General features: G+C 42.8%; 1 protein-coding gene across 4 annotated transcripts in view; it reads left to right on the forward strand.

The window, feature by feature from the left end:
- LOC103676367 (trinucleotide repeat containing adaptor 6B) overlaps positions 1-13,206 on the forward strand; it is a 63,959-nt gene extending 50,753 nt beyond the window's left edge. For all 4 annotated transcript variants that reach the window (XM_040637572.1, XM_040637573.1, XM_040637574.1 and 1 more), the window contains 8 exons: positions 623-760; positions 3,029-3,205; positions 5,075-5,221; positions 5,487-5,582; positions 7,988-8,212; positions 8,652-8,722; positions 11,293-11,432; positions 12,403-13,206. In XM_040637572.1, coding sequence (XP_040493506.1) covers positions 623-760; positions 3,029-3,205; positions 5,075-5,221; positions 5,487-5,582; positions 7,988-8,212; positions 8,652-8,722; positions 11,293-11,432; positions 12,403-12,790 — 1,382 coding nt within the window. In that variant the 3' untranslated portion in view covers positions 12,791-13,206. The remainder of the gene's footprint in view (positions 1-622; positions 761-3,028; positions 3,206-5,074; positions 5,222-5,486; positions 5,583-7,987; positions 8,213-8,651; positions 8,723-11,292; positions 11,433-12,402) is intronic.
- The last annotated feature ends 9,792 nt before the right edge of the window (positions 13,207-22,998 follow it).

Consider the following 22,998-nt stretch of genomic DNA (forward strand, 5'->3'; position numbering starts at 1 on the left):
ATACCCAAAGAACCCTACACAACATGACTCCTCATTTCTCCCCCATCTCCTGTCCCTCAACCTCACTTCATCCATGGTTAACCAAGCACTGGAGTCACACTGAGCTCCCCACTCCCTAAATGTACTGGATTGTCATCAGTCAGAGCTTTGTACTTGGTATCCTTGACTTACTCTCATACCTGCCATCAGCTCTAAATCAAATGTCCCTTCTTCTGCAAAGCCTTTCTTCCCCCAGACACCCTCACCACACCTCGCGGCTATTGTTCTACCATATTAGTTTGATGTGTGGAGATTGCTCTCTGACTTGGCAAATTCCTGGCTCCAGGATTCTGCTGGCACAGGTGTTAGCTAAATGAATAGGTGAAGGCACAGGTGCACTGAGATGTTCTCAGTGAGGTGGCAGTCCTGCATCTTGTCATACCTGCACAGAGTCATTGGTTTCTTTAGCAGGCAAGAGCCAAGATGAGCGTTCTGAATCAAAATCTGTTTCTGAATGAAGAAACTTCTTGTGAATTAGTCTTTAAATGACAAATGAAGCTATCATTTAGTTGGTTCTACCTCAGATCTCTTGGTTGCTGATACTAGAAATATATAGGAAGTTGTAAAATGTTCTCTGTTTTAGGCTTCAGCTCTGGCGGCATGGACTATGGCATGGTTGGTGGGAAGGAGGCTGGAACAGAGTCTCGCTTTAAGCAGTGGACCTCCATGATGGAGGGACTGCCCTCTGTAGCCACACAGGAAGCCAATATGCACAAAAATGGTAAGAGCAAGCAAAGCCTTACAAGTTGGAACTGTATGACCCACACAGGCCTTGATGATGTATCCTGTAAAATTATATTAAAGCACAAATCTTCAGCTTTTTCTTAATCTCTTCATTTTTTTCCTCCAAATCCTGTGGTCACCTATGAAGAGAGTAAGATTGGGGTTGTGTATATTTCAAATTATAAGAAGCTTAAAATGCCGGTTGTAATTAATGGGGGCAAAATTTCCCACCTGTAATGGGATTGAGAGCAGTAGCAGTGAACTTGAGTACCCATTAGGATGAAATCCTAATATATTGGCTGAGAAAATAGAACCCATTTTTTTGAGGTGTAAGAGATCGCAACAAATACATATCATGTTGATTATTCAAACCCTTCAGTCTCCAAAAGATAGATGACTAATAGTACATGAGATTATGAGATTTGAACTTTCCACAAAGCTTTCTTGTTCTCTTTTTTTTTTTTTTTAGCTTTCTTGTTCTTAATGAATTATAGTGTCTGCGGGACAGCAGCTGAGGGGCATTGCAGGCTTTGATTGTGAACGGTGGGCCCTTCATTTCCATCATTCTCTGTAAATATTTCTCCGTGTCCGTATAAAATAGATAAAAGGTCTTAGAATCTTCCTTCAGCCTCTGTTTCAATGTTTATTTCATTGGACAGTAATTCAACCGAACTTAACTGTAGACTTGAGAACCAAGTATAACCGGGTGTTAGGCTGGTCCTGCCGCAGTTCCCTGGCAGACCTTAGCCCCACAGGTGTGAAAACTTTCAGGGTTCCTTTATAAACCACTCATGAATGTGTCTGAGAGATGGTAAAATGGCCACATGGAGCTCTTCCCTGCTATCCCTAAGCACTATCATTTGATTTCATGCCACAAAATCAAGAATGATTTATTGAAACTATAAAATCTATCCCTAGCCTGAATAATTCAAGCCCAGCATTTGTAGCTGTGGGCACTTACCCTGCTTCTTTAGGCTGGTGATTCCTCAGGTCCCCTTGTCCCCGAAGACATGATAGGTCATGATCACAAATACGAAGTGTCATGAGAGAGGATATCTTGAAGCGAAAATATCCGCTTGCCTTTCCAGAGCGTATAGACACTGTGTTCCCCATTTCCTTAGCAATCCCCACAGCAATTGAGCTTTTCATTTCCTACGACTTCACTGAAATGTGCCCTTGAGTCAGATTTCTGTCCCTGGCTCCGGAAACGCAAATGACTTCTTAGCCGAGCGTGGAGGTGGTTTTGATAATACTCCTGCTGGGCCAACCCAAGCAGATTACTTTAATCAATATTTATGCAAATATTTTAATACATCATCCTGGCAATAATTTTATCTGTTTATAAACAGCATCCTAAGGGTAGATCAGGTGACACAATGCAGCATGTAAAATTCATTTGAGAAATAAGTAGGGTGGTATCTCACAGAGGCCCACAATTTTTATTTAAAATGAAGATGATTTTTTGTTAGGTTAGGAGAACTTTAAGCTTTTAATGTTCTTCCTGCCCCATAGCATCTAAAATGCATTAAAGGGGCACAGACAGAACTGCTGAAATGCTCTCAGGAAGACAGTTACAAAGGATTGGCTGTTCTTCGTGTGTGTGGGGCCACGGGTCTCAGAGCTGCAGAGCTCCCTGCTGATCTTGTGCTGGCAGAGACCCTAGGCGGGAATTCCATCTCATTGCTTTGGAATTCAAAGCAATGGCAGATGCTTTTCTCTCTAATGGGCTCGCTCTATTTACACTGCTGCTTCCAGCTTACCGAGGTCTGCTCAGCCCTAAAGAACTTGGGGGTTGGGAGCATCAGTACAAGTGTCGTGAGAACACTGCCTGTGCACTGCAGATTGTATAGTATTTTTCCTGTTTCTCATTCTTGAGTCATTAGTATAGAAACTGGGGATAATGGTATGATTCGTCGTTGATGAAAGTTTCATCAGTTTCTTAAGACCACGGAATTTTAAAACTGAAAGGAAGATTCAAGGATGAGAACAGTGCAACAGTGCTGTGTGCCTCAGTGAGAACCCAAGAGGCTCAGGAAGGTGAAATGGATCATTCCTACTCATTCTGCTTGTGAATTAGATACTGGCTCTCCAAGGCAACCTCTCGTTCCAGCAGTTTTTTTGTTTGTTTGTTTGTTTGTTTGGGGTTTGTTTTTTTTTTTTTACTGCATAAACATAGGAATACTGTTTTTTGTTGAATAAGAGATTTGACAAGTTCTGTTCATAGGAATCTCTTCTGGGTGTGAATTAATTTCCTCTCTCTCCTCAGGCGCTATCGTGGCCCCTGGTAAGACTCGAGGAGGGTCACCATACAACCAGTTTGATATCATCCCGAGTGACACACTGGGTGGCCATACGGGTCCTGCTGGTGATAGCTGGTTACCTGCCAAATCTCCACCAACAAATAAAATCGGAAGTAAATCCAGCAATGCCAGTTGGCCTCCAGGTATTGTCCAAGAAATGTTTTTTTCTGGTGTATCATTTGTTTTTAATTCTTAATTTTTTTTTTTAAAGATTTTATTTATTTATTTGACAGAGATAGAGACAGCCAGTGAGAGAGGGAACACAAACAGGGGGAGTGGGAGAGGAAGAAGCAGGCTCATAGCAGAAGAGCCTGATGTGGGGCTCGATCCCACAACGCTAGGATCATTCCCTGAGCCAAAGGCAGATGCTTAACCGCTGTGCCACCCAGGCGCCCCTTAATTCTTAATTTTGGCAAAAGATTGCTTTTGCCAGTTACTAAGGAACTTACTTCATTTTTTCATTTAGTAATTATTTTCTGATAAAAGCAAGGCCTGTACAATGCTATGGGAAAGATAGGAAATTAGATTAGATGGGGTCTCTGCTCCATCAAGTTCAGTCAGGAAGGTAAGGTGTGGACACCGATCACCTGCAAGTCAGGTAACTGTGATAAATACTGCAGAGGCATAGACAAGCTACAGGAAGTCAGAGGAGTGGAATTTGAACAGAAGGTGATGTGGGAGCTGGACTTAGCATTCGTCCATGCACAGGCTGCCTTGTAACATGGGATCTTCTGAAGTGTCCATTTAATTGACTTGTTTATTCATGGAGCAAGTATTTAGTACCGGTTAGGTTCCAGGTATGCAGTAATGGTGCAGTGAGACTCTTTGTCACTTTTTTCCTCTCTTTATATTTTGATATAAGTAATTTATTTTCATTGTAGAAAATTTTTAAATTTAGTTAAGCAAAAATTAAAAATCGGTATTGTCTTTCTAAAACCTCTTCCTGTACAGGTGTATTTGTAATATGAATATGTTTAGTTTCCTTCCAGTAAAGCCGGCTCATATAAGCATATTGGTTGTGTATGATACTGTGTTACTCTCCATCATGATTGGGAAAATAAAAGCTTGTTAATCCTATTGCATGGCTTTGAATATGATTTAAATTAACCAATAAAAAATTGTAAACACTGAGCGTATTCTAGGCTTTCTCATGATAAGCCAGCTTATTCCTGCTCTTTGTCCATGGATGGTCCGGATAATAGTGGTCATTTGTATTGTGTTTTCTCTTGTGCATCTGAGCCAGTTTCCAGTGAAATAAATGGGAGAAGTCACGCATCTCCAACCCAGATTTTCTCCCAGTTCTTGTTCTGGATGCCTGGACAGTTCTCCTGAGCACCAGGTTACTTCTGCCTTCGCTGCCCTCAGCCCCAAACTTCCTTGGGAGCAGGAAAAGCAGCAGCCAGGACCAGGCACTGATGAGCTCTGCCTCAAAGCCACAGAGAAATGGAGAAAGTCCGTGTGCTTGATAATGGAGGTGCTGGCACAGTACCTGTTGAGGCTGAGTTTTTTATCTTTTTTTTTTTTTTTTTTTTTGAGTTTTATAAGTGAGTTTTTTATCTTTAATTTTATGATAGAAATCTGAGATAAAATAGACTCAGTATTCTGCTTTTTACAGATCTATTTCTTGTATCTAAAACTAACTTGAGGGGCGCCTGTTTGGCTCAGAAGAATATGCAACTCTTGATCTCAGGGTGTGAGTTCGAGCCCCACATTGGACATAGAGATTACTTAAAATTAAGGGGGTGCCTGGGTGGCTCATTCGGTTAAGGGTCTGCCTTCGGCTCAGGTCATGATTCCAGAGTCCTGGGATCAAGCCCCGCATCAGGCTCCCTGCTCAGCTGGGAGCCTGCTTCTCCCTCTCCCCCTGCTTGTGCTGTCTCTCACTCATTCTCTCTCTCTCTCAAATAAATAAATAAAATATCTTTTTAAATAAATAAAATTTTTTTAAAAACTTGATTTTTATCATTTTTTGAACAACCTCCTACATCTAATATCTGTTCTCCTTGTTTCAGAATTCCAACCAGGAGTGCCGTGGAAAGGTATCCAAAACATTGACCCTGAATCTGACCCCTATGTCACCCCAGGAAGTGTGCTGGGGGGTACAGCCACATCTCCCATTGTAGATACTGACCACCAACTTCTGCGGGATAACACCACAGGTAAATGAGTGAGGCATCCTTTGTGTTTATTCAACACCCAGCATTTTCGTGTCTGTCTATCTGTGGCTTCATTTGTACCTTCTAATAATCTAATAATTTAACCAGAAAACTTAAAAATCTGTAGCTTTTCAAGGTTTTTTTGGATACATTTTTAGATATATTTTAATCTTCCATTGAAGGCTAAAATACAATACTTAAGGTTTCACTGGTTATACCGACATCTGCCTGCAATATTTTCATCTTGTTCTTCCTGTGTCACCCAAAGGGTCTAATTCTTCCCTCAACACCTCGCTGCCTTCACCTGGTGCCTGGCCCTACAGTGCCTCTGACAACTCCTTTACCAACGTTCATAGCACTTCAGGTACAAGTATGACCTGTTTGTTTCCCTTTGACTAGCACTCTTCCATCAGGTTCCCTTTTACAAAGGAAATGGGCATTTATTTCTTAGGGAGGACTTCAACAGAAGTTGAATGGCTAGGTCAGCCTGAATGGACGCACACCTTTTCTATTGGTCATGTTCTCAAAGAGCTTCCAGTGGCCCAGAGACAGGATGAGACATACAGCTTTAGGACAGGGCAGATGGTGACATAATTGCAGGGAGCCTTGTGGGTATTGAGAGGGCAGAGGTTAAATCTTTGTGCCACAGTGCTTTTCTTGAACCGGCCTGCCAAAGGAATCACGGGCCACGGGAAGAAGCAGGGGAGTCCAGGTTGTTATTCCGAAGGCAGCCAATTATAGCTTGCTTTTCTACAAAAAATCCTTCCACTTATAGACAAAGGCTACAGGCAGATGGCCAAGGGGGAAAAAAAGAGGCCCTTAATTAATTCTACGAACATTTGTTGAATTCCTTATGTGTATGCGTTTTTTTTTTTTTTAACACGATAGGGAATAAAAACTTAATGGATATAATAAAGCCTTTGAAGTCACTCACTCAACACACTGCCTCATAGATTGGGAGAGAGATTCTTTGTAATTGGCACCTTGGTCTTGCAAAAGTTAGACCTCAAGCCATTAAAGTCATTAAGGCTTCTGTTCTGTGTCCAAGCAAAAGCAAATGGAACAAATCCTCAGCTACGTTCTAAGGCACTGTAGGTGAATGGCCTTACAAATTGTCTTCTCTTCTTTTTCTTTTCATCTCTGTGTCCTATTGACAGGGTCATAATAACCTGTCATTTAGTAAATGCTCCTGGAGACCAGGCAGCATGCGGAGCCTTCAGCATGAATTCTTACCTTACCTTCACCAAAGTCTGGGAGCAGGTCCTGGCCTTCTCCCCATTTTGTAGGTGAAGAAACTCCGACTCAAAGAGCTGATACAATTTGCCTCAGGTCTGAGTGAGTGTGTAAAGGCGCCAACTCAGTAATCCATGTTTCTAACCACCACCCTACATTATACTTTTGTGGGACTTCTTCCTTTACATGTAAAAACTCATTTTTCAACCCAGCACTTTTATTTCGGTAACTGCTGTGTCTTCAGTTGAACTATTTTATCTTTTTGTCTGCAGTTGGACATTCACCTGAGAGATGACCCAAGAATCACCTCAGACGTGTCTAAACTGAATGTATACTTTTCTGCACCCCCCCTCCCCACATTGTTTTTCCTTCTTAACTAAATCTTTTTCTTAACGATGCTTCTGGCATCACTGGGTCACAAAGTCTCCAGATTTTTCTCACTTACTACCTGGGTCCAGATCGTGAGGATGTCTCCCAGGGTGTATTCTGCAGCCACATCTCCCACCCATTTCTTCTGCTCCATTCTACTTGCTGTCACCCAGGATGAGAGCCAAGTTTAAGCACTACATGCTCCGTCTACTGCAAAAACTCCTAGTAGCATCCCCATCGGCCCCCAGCCTACCTTTCTGGCCTTCTGTACTGCTGCCCCTGTGAAATATTGTTCAGCCAAAACTGGGGGAAACATATTTGGTACAGATTGAGTTCAGATTGGTTATTGGTCTATAGTCTCTGAGCCCATCCATTTATATAAATCTTTCCAGACCTGTCTTTGCAAAGCCTTTGGTGATGGCCGAGCAGTGTCTTCTCTGTGTATTGAACATATGTGATGATGCCTGGGGTTACCAGTTCTCTTACTCATCTGTTCTGTCTTCCCATGTGAACTTGAAGTTCTTGAGAAGAACTGTTTATATTACCCATAGCTTTGATTTAGTACCTTAAAGCATAGTACCCTTAGCAAATATTGGTTGATTGTTCTTTAAAAATCTGTTTGAATGTTGGGGTGCCTGGCTGGCAGTCACAGTAGAACATGCGACTCTTGATCTCAGGGTTGTAAGTTCGAGCCCCCATGTTGGGTGTAGAGATTACTTTAAAAAATCTTTAAAAAAATTTTTGTTTGAATGTTGATAGCTACTAATCTGGATCAAGAAGAGTATAAATTTCTAGTGTAGTTTCCATTCAGTCAATGAGTATTTTATAGAATAGTTTTACTAGGGTTCACATTCTACTGTATCTGTAAGACTCATGGTTTTAGGAATACTTCCCTTGAATTAATCTTCCCTTTCATGTTCCGTTTGGCTAAGAAAGTAGTAGAGAATTAGTTATCATATTAAATCTTTATGTGTTGTCAATTCAGAGTAATAGTCATTGAAATTTTTATATTTAATGAGCTCAAAGGGCAATGTTACTTTGTATTGCTACTCTCAAAATGTGTAGTTATTTTTAGAATATTATTTATGTGTATACACAGAATTTATGTATATTGACAAAAGTGACCTATCTAACCTTACTCCTTCCTTAATTTTCTCTTCTTTATAGCAAAGTTCCCTGATTACAAATCAACATGGTCCCCAGATCCCATAGGACACAACCCCACTCATCTCTCCAACAAGATGTGGAAAAACCATATTTCCTCAAGGAACACTACACCGCTGCCCCGCCCACCTCCCGGTCTGACCAACCCCAAACCATCATCTCCCTGGAGCAGCACAGCACCCCGATCAGTCAGGGGGTGGGGGACACAGGACTCACGGCTTGCCTCGGGTGAGAAGGATCTGCTGAAAGGAGCTTCGTTGTTCAAACACAAGGGGTTCACGTTAACACAAAAAAAGACATGAAGTCTTTACAAGAGAGAAAGTCTGGTAGGGGAAAGAATATCTCTTGAGTGGGAAGTTGCAGTCAGCCTAGGGCAGAGTGATCCAAGAACTCGCAAGGGACTGATGGAGTAAACATGATGACCAGCAGAGGGAGAACATTAGGAGGAAAATGTCTTACCATTGAGGTATGAGAGTGCACAGGGTTTAAGGTCTAGGAGACGAGAACTGGCCATTCAGTGACAGGATGAAGGGGGTCAGAGGGAGGTATAAAGGAGAAGACCGTTGATAGAAGGAGAAAGAAACGTGGGCTATGTGAAAATGTTTCTCACTCGTGGCTGTCTGAATCTTTTTATTGCTCTTCCTAATTGTTTTTCTGGTTGCTTCAGCCTCTACCTGGAGTGATGGTGGTTCAGTTCGTCCCAGTTACTGGCTGGTTCTTCACAATCTCACTCCGCAGGTAATCATGCATCCTTGTAATTTTCGAGACAGGACTTGATTGTGTTGAGAGAGAGAAACCCAGGTGTGGAATGTCAGCAGATAAGAAAGCTCATTAATTTCCCGCGAACTACAGAGAGGTCCAGCGTGCAGGGGTGGGTCTCCCCACCCAGAGGCTCAAAGCCTACTCCTGAATGGGGAGTGTTGGCCCAACAAGGCTTAAGGTTCAATATCAACTATTTTTATGCTTCATAAATAATTAACCATCTATCTCAGCAGAAGGAATCTGTCAATTTCATAGCTTAAATGCCACATGGGTGCTTTCAATTTTCCATCTGTTATTCTCTTCTTTGTAGATGGCATTACTAATTTGCTCTCTTCAGAACATGCCCCCTGGGTTGTTTTTACAGTGATGGGTTTCATTTGCCCCAAGCCACTCTGTCTGTCACCTTGTTTGCTTGGTAACTGACATCCATGCGGCAAGCACTGTTACGTTGAACACGCAAATGAAATTAAATGAACCCACTGAAACTGAGCCCATGACTTTCACTTGGACTTGACAGCACAACCTTTACAACACCTTGTTAAAAGGAGTCAATTATGCCTCCCTCCCTTTGACACATAAAATGAATTGTCTAGCATTTAATTCATAAATGGATTCGTGCGCACTATAGTAAGCCAGCATTTTCTAGAGTATTCCCATGGGATATTAATAGGTCTCTGGCCTAATATGTTTGGAATATATACTTGATTAAACAATTAAACAGGTATTTTCACTATGAGATTTCTTAGACCCTTTAATATGCTAACATGTGTTACGATCCTCTGCGGGGAAATACAGCTTCTCTTAAATTAACTTGCCCAGTGAATCTGTTTATGGGGAGTGTACCCAGCACTTGTATTTCAGGGTACATGTTGAGAAAGGTCGTTTCATAAATACAGTTAACATGAGGAAGAGTCTGGGTTGGCTCTTAATCTCCATATCAACTCAGCTAAAAGCCCCAGATGTTTTTTTTTTAGCTAATAATTGACTGAAATATGAAGATTTTATATGACTGTACTCAAAACTGTATGTGCCTCCTTAGAATTTTTTTTTTAAAGATTTATTTATTTGAAAGCAAACATGAGTGTGGGGGGGGAGTCCAGAGGGAGAGGGAGAAGCAGATTCCCTGCTGAGAGCCCAACACAGGGCTCGATCTCAGGACCCTGAGATCATGATCTGAGCTGAAGGCGGGTGCTTAACCAACTAACCCACAGAATATGACAACATTCTGAAAGTTGTCGTTCAGTGTGGTCGGTATATGGTTAGGATGAGAGAGACAATAATGGATACGCTGTTTTGAAAGGAACCCGGGGAAGCTAACCAGCTGTTCACTTCTGTTTTATCCTGTGCAAAATAGTGAGTACATGTGTATATATATGTAAAATGAATCAAGGGGTTGGCTGTGTTTGTATTAAAAAGAATTGTTTAATTTTAAAGCTCAAAACTACCTAATAGACTAAATCATAGCTTAGAAGAAGATTTTAGGGCAAATCTTTGGAACTTGGATAAATTTACTTTCATCACCCAAAATCTGTTTTAGAGGGCATCTACACTGAAAGGTCACTTGTGGCGTACTCTAGGCCATGCTCATACAGTTGCTTATCATTTTCTGTAAAGAAATTTGGTGAGCTTGCTGGTTTCCATCCTATAGGGTTTCCATGGTGAAACCACACGATGTTTCCACTGCTGCCAACAGTAACACAATTTCTGAAGGCTGTTTCAATAGTAATCTGTTTCCCTTCCAAAGAAATGAACCGAATGTTGGACTCAGCAGCCTATCTCAACCTAGTTAAGATCTTGATACGAATAAATTGATCAGAGTGAATAAGTACGTTTGTTCATCCAAGTCCTGGGCGAGAGAAACTGTCTCGAATCACTGGACATCAGAGTCTGGCTAACGCGAAGCCGAGGGCAGCACAGTCCACAGAGAAGTAGGCAGCAAGCCTCACCCTGAGGTGGCCAACATGGGAGTCCAAGGACCCCCGCGTGGTCTGCGGGCTAGGTCAGCCAGCAACGTCCTAAACCGTCAGATGTGGTTGGCAGTGCTTTCCTTGTGTGTATCTTCCTCCTTAGCTCTCTGTGAGATTAGTAACTGGGGGAGTGGGGAGCACTGCAGTAGTAGTGATGCCAAGAACTTGGACTTGGCTTGTTGTCTTAAGTTCTTACTCAGGTGCCATCTTATTTCTGCTTCCTGAAGTCTCTAGCACATCAACACACATTGACTTGTTTACCTCTTAAGGAAAAGAGACTGCAGGTTGAATCGTACGATTTGTTCTGAGCTGTGTTTTTAGAAACTTTTTTATTTCCAATATGGGCACATTAGATCTCAGCCCAGTGCCTTGAATATCTTAATTTGCCTTTAAGACTTCTATTCAGTGCACTCATTCCTGCTTTGAGTTCTTCCTTCCTTTCTCCAAGACGAATTTAGTGCTGATACCATTACTTACAAACCAGAAGTCCTTCTCCTTCTCATACGTAAGAACAGCCACTGGAGTTCCATTCACACCCCACCTCCAGGTTTTAATCTCATGAATGTCGTCACTCCTCAGATTGATGGGTCAACGTTGAGAACCATCTGCATGCAGCATGGCCCACTGCTGACATTCCATCTGAACCTAACCCAGGGCACCGCCCTGATCCGATACAACACCAAACAGGAGGCGGCCAAGGCCCAAACTGCACTGCACATGTGAGTACCCATCGTACGCTCACTGAGACAAACACGCGTGAAGAAGCACACGTGAGTATTTTGCCGCCTGCTCGATGAAACACACATGCACAAGAGCATGCACAGAAACGGCATCATGGCATAAGCACTTGCTTGCTGCTGAGGTGACTGATCTTTTCTACCTACCTAAGCGTGGATTGTCTTGTGTATCGCATAGGCCACTAATCAGAATTCCAAAACTAAAGAATTTGTGAAGTAGTGAAGCAGTGAGTAAATCTTAAGTACCATAAAACAAAGCCAGTATTTATGAGAATGTGAAACATTGCAAGCGCTGTCACTTATTGTAATACAATCTAGCAACTTACCTTGGCTGCTTTGTCAGTGAAGATGAAACGCCGTGGTCTGGGTGGGTAGCACTGGTGTTGTCTAAAGTCAGTGGGACTGGATCACACCAGTTGACCGTGCCCCCTCCCAGCTGCTGTCACACTGGGAGCCAGCAGATGACACGGCAGAAAGCTACAAACAGAGCTAGCAAGCAGTGGTGAGGCTCAGGCAGTGAGCCCGGCCCTAACACAGAGCAGCGACACCTCCAGATGTCTAAAGCTGGGTCACCTTGATGCTTGCGGTGTGACCTTTCACCTCCCATGGGGGAAAAGAGAGGTGACGTTTTTCTCAACACACAATTCCATATACCAAAAGGTTATCGATACATGGTACCCTCTAGTAGTCTTTGGATGTCTTGAGATTTAGTGATACCTTATTGCTTTAAAACGGTGCGTCTCGATCACCTGGTCCGGTTAAAATGCGGGTTTTGATCCTGTAGGTCTGGGGTGGGGCCTATGATTCTGCATTATAAAAAGCTTCCAGGGGATATGGAAGCTGCTAGTCAAAGGAGCACACTTAGACTATCGAGGACTCAAAACCCTCAATCCCTGTGGGTGCTTAAGGATTTCCCTCAAATCCATAGCTCTTTCCCTCCCCTTTTTTCTAGGTGTGTGTTGGGAAACACTACCATCCTGGCTGAGTTTGCCACCGATGATGAAGTTAGCCGCTTTCTGGCACAAGCTCAGCCCCCTACACCTGCAGCAACCCCAAGTGCACCCGCCGCAGGTTGGCAGTCGCTGGAGACCGGCCAGACCCAGTCAGATCCCGTTGGACCTGCTCTGAATCTTTTCGGTGGGTCCACAGGGCTCGGGCAATGGAGCAGCAGTGCTGGTGGCAGCAGTGGGGCCGATCTTGCTGGCGCTTCGTTGTGGGGGCCCCCAAACTATTCTTCTAGCTTGTGGGGAGTCCCAGCTGTGGAAGATCCCCATAGGATGGGCAGCCCTGCTCCCTTACTACCTGGTGACCTTCTGGGAGGAGGGTCGGATTCAATCTGAACTTAGAACTTTCAACTCTGACCTCGTGACCTTTTTTGGAACAGCAGCAGCACTAACTTGACCTTTTCGTTTTTTTTTTCAACTTGCAATAAATACATTTTTAAAAGGAAAAAAGAAAACGGAGAGAGAAAAAAAGGTGGGTCATTGACAGACTGTCTGAGCACATAGTTGCCTCCCTTATAACTTCAGTTTTTTCGTTTGGAATATGAATCCAAAAAGAGAACATATCACTCTTGAAATACTTGAATCATGAACGCCAACCTAGAAAGACAATGTGAAGCAAGTACACATACCATTTAAATTTAAACACAAAAAAATTAAAAAAATTAGTTTCTAGTTTTTCACTTTTTTCATGTTATATGGAAGTTGTTGCTAAGAAACATATATACTGAAAAAAAAATAGCTTTTTAACTTTGTTTGCACTGGGTGTGTTTCCGTCCTTAGGTCTACCACGTTTGGGAGGGAGGGGAATTCAAAAGAATTGTTGGGGTGGGGGGGGGAAGACTTGACGGAGCCTCACTTTAAAAACAAAAACACAAAAAACCTAAAAAAAAAAAAAAAAAAGGAAAAAATTTGTGATTGGCTGGTTGATAAATACCAGTGTGTTCTGGCACATGTAACTGCCCAGGCATGCTCGTTCTGGTATGTGTGTGCACGTGTGTTCATGTGCATTCGCGTGCATCCTTCTCTCTGTCTCTGTGTGTGTGCGCCCGTGTCCTCCCCCCCCCCCCGATCTCTCAGAAAGCTGCATTGCTGACAGTCTGCAGGCTGGCTGGCCGGCCATCTGCTTTTTATTTTGTTTTATTTTTTTTAAACGATGAGCACACACAAGCACGGGGAGCCACTGCTTACTAAAGCAACTCCGTTGGGCTGCATTAAGATGAACAGAGTGCTTTTTAATGATTTAAGCAGGGAGCTCCTTTCCAGTTGCAAAGTAGCCTGCGTGAGTTTTCTCTTGCTTTTCTTTTGACCTAGCAGTAGAGCAGAGCACTGCCAAGTCCAAAAAAGTAGGAGAGCAGGAGGTACCTCTTGGAGCAACTGTGTGTTTATTTATTTCTGTTTTTTTTTTAAAGTAAGTGGCCACCAGGCACATCTGACTATCTGTTAAGTTTTATGCAGGCCTTTTCTTTCGTCAGTCTGAATGGGAACAGACGATATACGAGAGTTTTTACTTACGCCATGTCTCAAAAGCGGAAAAACCATGTTCCCCCTTTCTTGTGTCATCAGGTATGAGGAATTCATCAGAAAGTCAGGTAATGCCGAATTAAAGACTTCCATTGGTTCTCTTTTTCGTTTTACGAAAACGGAAACAAACAGGTTGTGAGCAGCCTCCTGAAAGCACCTGCAGCTTCTCCCTCTCTGCTCCTCTCGCGCTGAGCGTTACCTGTGCCAGGCCATGGCGTGTTACAGCACCAGGCCATCACTGACAGAAACGTTTACTTAACGAATGTTCTTAAACCAGTGTGTACTTCAAGCGTTTCCTTTTGTTTCTCTGTGTTGTGTATTTCCTGTGTATGTGGTTTTGCTTAGGCAGGTATAACTTAGCAAAGACTTTTAAGTATTGCACCTTTTTTTGGTTTTGACCTCTTTATTTTTTTTTCCTTGTAATGTTGCTTTTTTTATTTCGGTATTTAAAGACTTTTTTTTTTTTTAAAGCATCAGTGTAGTAGTACTCTGGGCCGACTAGGGGGCAACTTTTAATCCACAGTTATCACCAACATGTATGTACTTATGTTGGAATCAACATGTATCAAACTGCTTTTTGTGAAGAGTTCTAGCAGACCCGAAGGGGTACCCCTTTATACAAAGCAGATGGCTGGTGGGGCGGGTGGGGTGGGGGGAGGGGAACGTATGCCGGTAACGTGCTAGCACTTGTGTGGACATCCTAGTCTGCATTATACTGTTTAACATAAAGTGCCGACATTCTGTACCAGCAAATACCTGCCCATTCCAACCCTTGGTGGGAGCAGACCTCTACTGTCCTCCGTAACTTGCTGCTAGTGAGGACAAGGGAGTTTTTCTTTCTTTAGCGTCTTCAGTGAAGGATACAACAATGCCTAATGTATTTGACTTTTAGCTTGTGTCTGTGTGTGGGTGGGTGGGTGTGTATAGGAAAAGGCAAAAACGAATTATTTGCATTTAAGTGGTTTTATGAGACAAAGAATGGGAATTCTGTAGTCCTCTGGCTTACCCTGTTGATTATAAACCTAGCCTCAAAAGAGATTGACATGCATAATTCAAGTGAGCGATCGCTCATATGAGTCTTTATGCACCCTTTGTGGGTAGGTGGTCAAACTTGAGTCTCCAGCGTTGGTTCGGTCCCATTGGATGCCTTGTAGAAAACTAACCGTGCCCTCTTCCTGCTCTCCGGTTTTCATCACCACCACCATGCCCCTTCCATCTCTGCCCGTGTACAAAATGTCTCCTCCCAGCCCCCTCTGCCTGCTCTCTGTGTGTGGAGCAAACCCCTGTGGTGTGTGGTGACGTCCAGGTGGAGAGCAGCTGTGTTCAGCCATCTACAGAAGGCGCAATCTTGGTGGCCCTGGGCCAGGAGCATGTCCCGAGGCTCCCATGAGCCCGTGGCGACCCTGTCCACTGTTGGCCTGCACTATGGGTTAGTTGAGTTCCTTACGATACTACGGTGAAAGCCGGGTGCTAGAGCCCCTCTTGTTTACAAGACATAATGAGGGATTTGAAATATGTAAAAATAAACATGAGAAGCTCAAATGTTCTTCCATCTTAAGCTTAAAGGGAAAAAATTAAAAACTTAAAAAAAAGACCAAAAAGTGCGTATATATATACATATAAATATATATTTTAGATGAAGACTAACTCTGGGAGCATTTAACAGTGTTTTTTGTTTTTGTTTTTAACATTTATTTTCCTGCTTTAAAATTTGCAAGCATTCTCAGGAATTCTAGGGTAGGAAGCCAGTTTTTTGAAGATGGTTTATTTAACCGTATCTTATCCTAGATAGACGGCTGTTTCTTTCCTGTTAATAAACTTTTACAAGTTCCTGAAACTTCAAAAAGTTTAAACAATTTTTACTTAAAAAATGTAAAAAGAAAAGTCTCCAAACATTATTGTCGTACTGGGGATCACACATTTTAAAACACATAGAAATAAATATTTTTTAAAAATTATCAATTTAGCAGCAACAGGTCAATTCGTTATCTTAAAAAATACGGGAGAAGGATTAGCTTTCTAAGAGCTTTATCACAGATTTATTTGAAATTGTGTGTCATTTAGTGGGAGTGTTTGTTTGTATAAATGGGAATGCCATCAGTTTGTTCCTTTCCATTAAGAGTGAACTGACATCTCCCCTAATGATTTTTTTTTTTTTTTAAGGGAACCCTTCTCCCTGTCCCTCAAACCCCAGCAACAAAAGAAAGAAAGATAGAACAACTTAGAAAAAAAGAAGTAAACTCTTAATCTGTAAAATAGTACGGTTGGATTGCTGAGAATCTATGTAAAGAGCTAGGAAATATAGGTTAATAATTTTTGGAACAAATTTTAAATATAGGCATTACTAGAGGAAAATATCTATGGACTGTTCTATTAATGAAGAATGTGTCTGTCTTACCTCCCTGCTTGTTATGGGAGGAGGAGAAACTAAGAAGAATCTAATAAGGAACAAGTGATTTTACTTTTTAAGCTCCCAGCTACTGTTGTGCTCATTTTAATTGCTCTTTTGAAGATCTGCTGCTTAATTATCCCCATCCCTCAGCTGGAGATGTGGAGTATTTCCTTTCAGTTTTTCGTGATGTCGAATTCTCCTTTTGTATTCCCTCCTGGGGCCAGGGGTCAGAATTCCCAAGCATGACCACAGCTTCTTTTAAACATCTAAGCTTCCCAGTGGGAAAGAAACTCCAGCTCGACAGGTACCCGGGAGTGGGTGGGGTTGCTGCCTGCAATTTCTCTAAAACCGCTTTAGTGCCTTCGTACATACACCCAGACATCCTAAGCAGGGGGAGCTCGTGTGTATGTGCATGTGGTCCAGTCACTCCACAGACATTAAGTACGCTTGGCCATTAAGGAAATTGGAGTGGTTCTGGACAGGCCCCAAAGGCAGTGGGCTAAATTTAAAATAAATAAACAGAAATCAAGGAAGTTAAATATGCTTTCATGTCTCGGTAATGTGGAATGCCAGGGTCCTGCCTTGTGTTATTGCGCTCATTACTGTGCACTGACTTCTCCAGGTGTGTCATTGTGACAACTACATACAGTGATTTGGAAAGTCTGTTTGTGTTGGGCCAGTAGAAAGGGGTTCCTATTTTTCTGCTCTTATCCTTCTTTGTCTCCTCTTCCCCCCCTCAACCTCCTCCCCCCGCCCCGTTTTTTTTTTTTTTTTCTTCGTCAACTTGCTGGAAGCTTTGCTTTATTGGTTGGCAGTGACCTAAGAACAGGATATAGTGAGGATATAATGGAAGAGAAAAACTCTTTTCTTTCCATGGTATTCTTCGGCAAGAGCCATGTCTGCTGAGAGGATAGGTGGCTTCCATAACACTTAGAAAGTTCGGTGGGAGCGGCTTCTCTTCCACCACATTCTGGCATTTGTACAGAGGTTTGCTGGTCACCTCTCATTATGTAGATTTATTTTGTAAACATTTTGATCATGTAAATTTGAGCGTTCCAATTTTTACTAGTTTCCTTTATTTTTTTAAACACTCGATTACTAGTGGCTGGAGGTGCCCATCTTTCAAACATCACAAACTTGGTTTCGGTCTACCACATGAGTAGCCAAAAGGAAAAAGCGCTCGTGGGGAAGAGACGTCTTCCATCAGACTGGAGACCTCTACTGGCAATTGAAATCCAGTGCCATGACCTAATTTTAGGTGTTTAAAAAAAAAACCAAAAAAACAACAAAAAAACACAAAAAACAAAAACAAAAAAAAAAAAAACAAAGTTCAGATCTCCGAGACACTGTGAAGAAATGGATGGCCCATATGGCATCTCTGATCCCTCCGTACCTAGCCTTGATCTCTTCCATTTACAACATGCACAGAAGTTAACTTGGTAGTGCTGCATGTTAAGGTTCCAAACCAAATTCTTTCACCAGTGTCCCCCAGTAAATCAACATTATCCATTGATTGCCATTCGATCAGTTTTATTTATAGCAGCTTAATTTTCTAGTCATATGGCTCCTGTTCTAAGAACTTTCCCACTTCTTCTGATATGAATGTAGCATAAATTAGCAGTTGGTTCTTCCAAGTTCCTGTGGGTTGAATGCGGTATCTGAGATATGCAAGAGGAAAAGAGATTCCTACCTAAGAATTTGGAAGAGCTTTTATTAATATATCTAGCAGAAACATTTCACGGGCTATTGACTTTTTGCAAATATTCACTTGAATTTTTGCCATGGGGGGGCAGTTTTTGTAGGGTTAACAGCCAGATTCCATATCGACCTCAGATGCTGTGTACTTTTTAATTTTATTTTTTTATATTTTGCCATCTTGACTCTTCTCTTAAACAAAATGAAGATGTCTCTGTGCTGAGCAAAACGCTTAAGCCAAGCCTGTTTTCCTCTGCAGTGTAAACAAGATGTTTTCAGCAGACTTGGCTGTAATGGCCATCTCTAAGATTAGGGAACAATTGAGTCTTTATGTAGAAAAGGTCCCCTTCTATCCCATCCTCAGAGTTCAAATTCAACATATAACACTTAGTAGGTTATTGTTTGGATTTGGGGTTTTTTCTTCTGTTTTAGCTATCTGTAAGGTCTTTTACTAGGAGTAGAGATGCATTTTTAGCTGGTTAAAAAAAAAATCAGACTTTTTCTTCTCCAGTGTTTTTGCCAAGTTTTGTCACACTTCATGCCTATGCATTAACTATGCTTCTTAGTGTTACTGCAAAAAGAAATCTTATTCTTGAATTGTTTTCCTTCCTGTGAGTGTCCAGCTGAGGCTGCATGTGATGGTGCAGATGAAAATATTCCAGCCCATGTGTCTGCAGTGAATTATCAATCTGTAGACCTCAGAACCCATTCAGAAAACAGGATGCCCTTACCCTCTGCTGCACGCTGCACCACACTCTCTTAGCTTTCTTACCTGCAAGTATAGGGTGTCCACATGGTCCAGAAACAGGCATATATACATAATGTTGTCAAGAACATCATCAATCTATTTTAAAAAAAAAACCCACATAGAAAGTTCTCTGTATTTCCAGAGTTAGTGCGTACCCTGTAGTAAGCTCTGTAGGTTTACGGCCGGTGCCTGAAGTGTGTGTATTTTCAGAGATGGCCCCACTTACTAACGATGGTGTTCTTTTCTTGACCTTGCATTTGACAGAGGAGGTACTGGCATCACATTCTTTAGATTTAAAATAATTATCAACTTCAAGAACCTATGAACATAGTAATAACAATAAAAATAGAACAGTGACCCTCCCTGCCCTGCCCACAACGCCTCCCCATGCTGCCTGCTCCGCCAAAAGAAAAGAGGCCGTGAACGTTTACAGGATGGCGGAGGGAACACCGGTCAGGAAACAGAACTACTGCCCACCGGCCGGGCGCTCCTGCTATCCTTCGGTGTGTGGTCACTTGAACTAGATCTGAAGGAAATACCAAGTATTCTAACATGTGAGTGGTTTTTAAACTGTCAATCTCTTGTGGTATCCTCCTACCACCACCACTTAAAAAAAAAACAAAAATGACAGAAGCTGCCAGTGTTTGCCGCACAGAATTTAAATAGTTCTTGTCAGTTAGTCACAACCTGAATTTGTTTTTAATGAGAAACTCTGCACACCAGAAATATTGGTACCACCCTGACCGAGGGGTCTCTGCCAGACTCCCATCGTGGGGTCTTCATCGTGACAGACGCTTGTTTGGTCCATGAGAGAGGAAAGTCAGATGAAGGCAAGAAGTGTTCTGTTTTAAATAAAGAATTAATCGCTTCTCGGCCTTTTGGCTAAGATCAAGTGAAGAATTAGGGTTTCCCTAAAGCACTTTGCGCCTCGGTTCAGTTTTCACACTGTCAGTCCTCACTTCCCAGTCCGCTGGCCCATCTCGAGCCAAGGTGAATATGTTGAGACTGTCTTTACAAAAAGAGAAATTCCTTTTTGCTGCTAATGGGAACAGCAAAAGAAAAATTGTGATGGTAGTTTACAATATCGTAGCAGAGATGTGAAACGAAGTGCTTTTCTTTCCCTTCTCCCCTGCTTTCTGGGACCTCGCACCGACTCTGGCCCGCCTTCTCCCTGGGCTCCTGACAGGTGTGCACGGTTCTCCGAGGGCTGGGTCGTAGGAGGTCACTGGAGGTGAGCTGGAGCAGCCTTACTGCGGGACTAGCCTTACAGCGGAGCTTCATGGAAAGCAAGAGTCTATCCTAAATGTGTTCGCCAAAAATGAACCGGGGGGGGGGGGTCTTTTTACAAAACAAAGCAAAAACCTTTGGAATCCTTGAAGAAGTTAGGTACCTTTTAAAGGTAGTATAGTTTTTCACCAAGTGATGCATTCAGTATGACACTTCTTGCCAGAAATTTCAGGATAGGTTGGAATAAATGTGTTTAAAACACCCCCCACCCCCCTTTTAATTTTGTCCAAGGAATTAATTACTGAAGTGTAGTATTTCTGAATGTGCCTTTGTGAGTACAGAGACCGTCTGTTGAGGAAGTAGCTATCCGTGGGATAAGACAGAAGGGCCGTCAGCGTAGTCTTTAGGGAAGTCAGCGATTGTCCTGGCGGTCCCCAGGGGCGGCTCTGGAGGTGTCATTAGCATCGATATTGCACAGTGTAGAGTTGTGTGGAAGAGATTCTGGGGCTCGGGAGGGAGAACGAGGTGATGGCGCACAACGACAGAGACCCAGGTTCGTCCAAGAGCGCAGGTTGAATTTAGCTATCTGCAGTACCTAGTTTCCTTCGTGTGTGTGTGTGCGCGCGTGGCTGTGGCTGTGGCTGTTTTAGTTTTTGTTTTTCTGTGAGCACTGGAGAACTGAAATATGGTGATGTTTGTGACACATTCATGCATGTCAAGAAGGCGTTTTCTAGCTTCTGCCGTGTGCGGGGCGGGCGGCGCATTTCCACCGTCTGAGTCTGTGTCCTGAGAAGGCAGTTACTTTCCTCACATCATGTTGCTGTTTATGCGAACAGGGTATTACACGCAAGGAAAAAGCTTTTGAAAGATTAAGATGGAAGTGTTTGAGAAAGAAAAGAGAAAAATCTGAAATCATATTTTATTTCTTCGGAACTATTATAGTTAAGCATAGAAATCTGCAGTGTCTCTTCATTTGTTTTTGTGCTTGTTTTAAACGATTCCACCTCTTCTCCCCTTGCCCTATCTTCTAAAGAAACCGCAAGTGAATGCTAAGGGCCATTTCCATAATTCCTCAGAACTCCCCAAAGAGGAAAACCATCCCTCCCGCAAGATTCCTTCAGCTTCATTCAGGAGACAAAGGGAGGAGAGACGCGGCTTTCTGTGCTTCTCTCTCATTCCTCTCTAATGGCCTTGAAATGTATTATTATGCAAATGTGAATTTTGATACTGAATTTAAGAAGAGGTTGTTGGGTTTTTTTCTTTTTTCAAAAAAAAAAAAGGTCCCATATGTGGTCATCATTGCTTCTTTATTTTGTAACGTGAATTGTAACTATGCATTCTGCAAAAAGGGGGGGGAGGGCAGAAAGGGGAAGGAAGTAGCTTTGCATCCTTGTTCTATGGTTTCTGTGTCCATGGTATCCCCACGTCCTGGCGGGGAAAGGGGAGTGAGAGCGAGAAGCAGTCAAGTCGGCCCGTGAGGTAGAAAGAGACCTGGAGTCCTCCCCGCAGTCCCGGGGGGCCTGCAGTTCCTGTCAGCTGGTGTGGTACAGGATTCTCGGCCCTAGCCGCGCAGTGTTAGCCCAGGGCGACAGGGGGCCCCAAAGGCCCTAGTGTTCTCTGGGAAAAAGTACTCACCCTTTCCTGAATTCAGAACCCTTTCAAGCTCAGGAAACCATGCCTCATTCGTGCTGACCTTCAAGTTACTCTTTCTGTCGATTTCCAGAACTCCTCCTCCTCCTCCTTGTTCAGTTAATTTTTCTTTTTTCTTCCTTAATCCTTTTTAAGTGAACTTATTTATAAGGAAACTGTCCTGCTCTGCGGGGAAGAGGACTGTTGCTTGGCAGGCAAAAAGAATTCTCTTCCTCATCCACTACCCCTCAGCCAAATGTAATCTCTGCTTCCTTGCATTTATTCCGCTAGAGAGCTAGTGAGCAGTGAGGTGCTGGCCACAGGAACGCCTACAGCCTCCTCCTTGTCCGAATGGAATTCCCTTGTTGATTTTGCCTGTGGTGAATCCTGCACCGGCGTTGCTCTGGTCTAGGCATTACTTGCAACCTCCAGTATCATAAGACAGAGATTGTTCTGCCCATATTCAGTGTTTCCATGCAAGCAGTTTTTGTTGTTGATGTTCACAGTACTGTAATGAGTTAACAGACTTGATCACAGTCTCCTCGTGCCCGTGCAGGGCTGTACAGGCACGATCTTATCAGGGTTCCAATCTGTTAGATTGCCTTTAGACAAAAAACAAAACAAACAAAAAAATAAAATCCTGACGTTTCAACTGTCTAAGACAAAACGATACCTCGAGGAACATTTCCCCTGCAGTGTAGACCCTTAACTCCCCTCTCCTTTTCTGACATCAGTGGGTTATCCTTTTAAAAATATGAATGTGTAAATAGTGGGATAACTTTTACAATTTTTTTCTTTGCTGTGAAAGTAGCCCTAAAATATGATATTTTGCCATTTTTTTTAAAGCCATCTGAAGTTTCAGATCTTTCATGCTTAAGAAGAGAAAGCAGAACAGGTCAGGGGAGTGGGTGTGCATTTGTGGGGTGGTGGTCGTCTCTCCATTGCCTCCCACACACAGTGACTGCCAGCCCGTGTCTAAACCCTGTTTCAAAGAGATGCCATCTGTTCTGGATCTAGTTCCAGGGTGGGGAGTGTCTGACTTTCTCTCTTCCAGAAGATCCATCCCCTCCAGGCACTCCAGGATGTTTTTTAACCTGAGACCTTGAGCTCTCAACCTTCTTGCTTCACACACAGGCTCACTTTTTAACTGAGTAGCACTCTGTAGTTCATAGAGGGACTTAGTCCCTGGCATTTCAGTATGACGCTGTAGAATTCATAGATTTGTCACTTTGCAATGCTCCAGAAAGGTATTGATTTCTTGCTTAGAAGGAAATTCATCTGAGATGTGCAAACAGCCTTCCTGAAAGCTGTGGGCACCTCAGGAATTCCTCT

The sequence above is a fragment of the Ursus maritimus genome, unplaced genomic scaffold (assembly GCF_017311325.1).
Source record: "Ursus maritimus isolate PB19 unplaced genomic scaffold, ASM1731132v1 scaffold_21, whole genome shotgun sequence".
Taxonomy (NCBI): domain Eukaryota; kingdom Metazoa; phylum Chordata; class Mammalia; order Carnivora; family Ursidae; genus Ursus; species Ursus maritimus.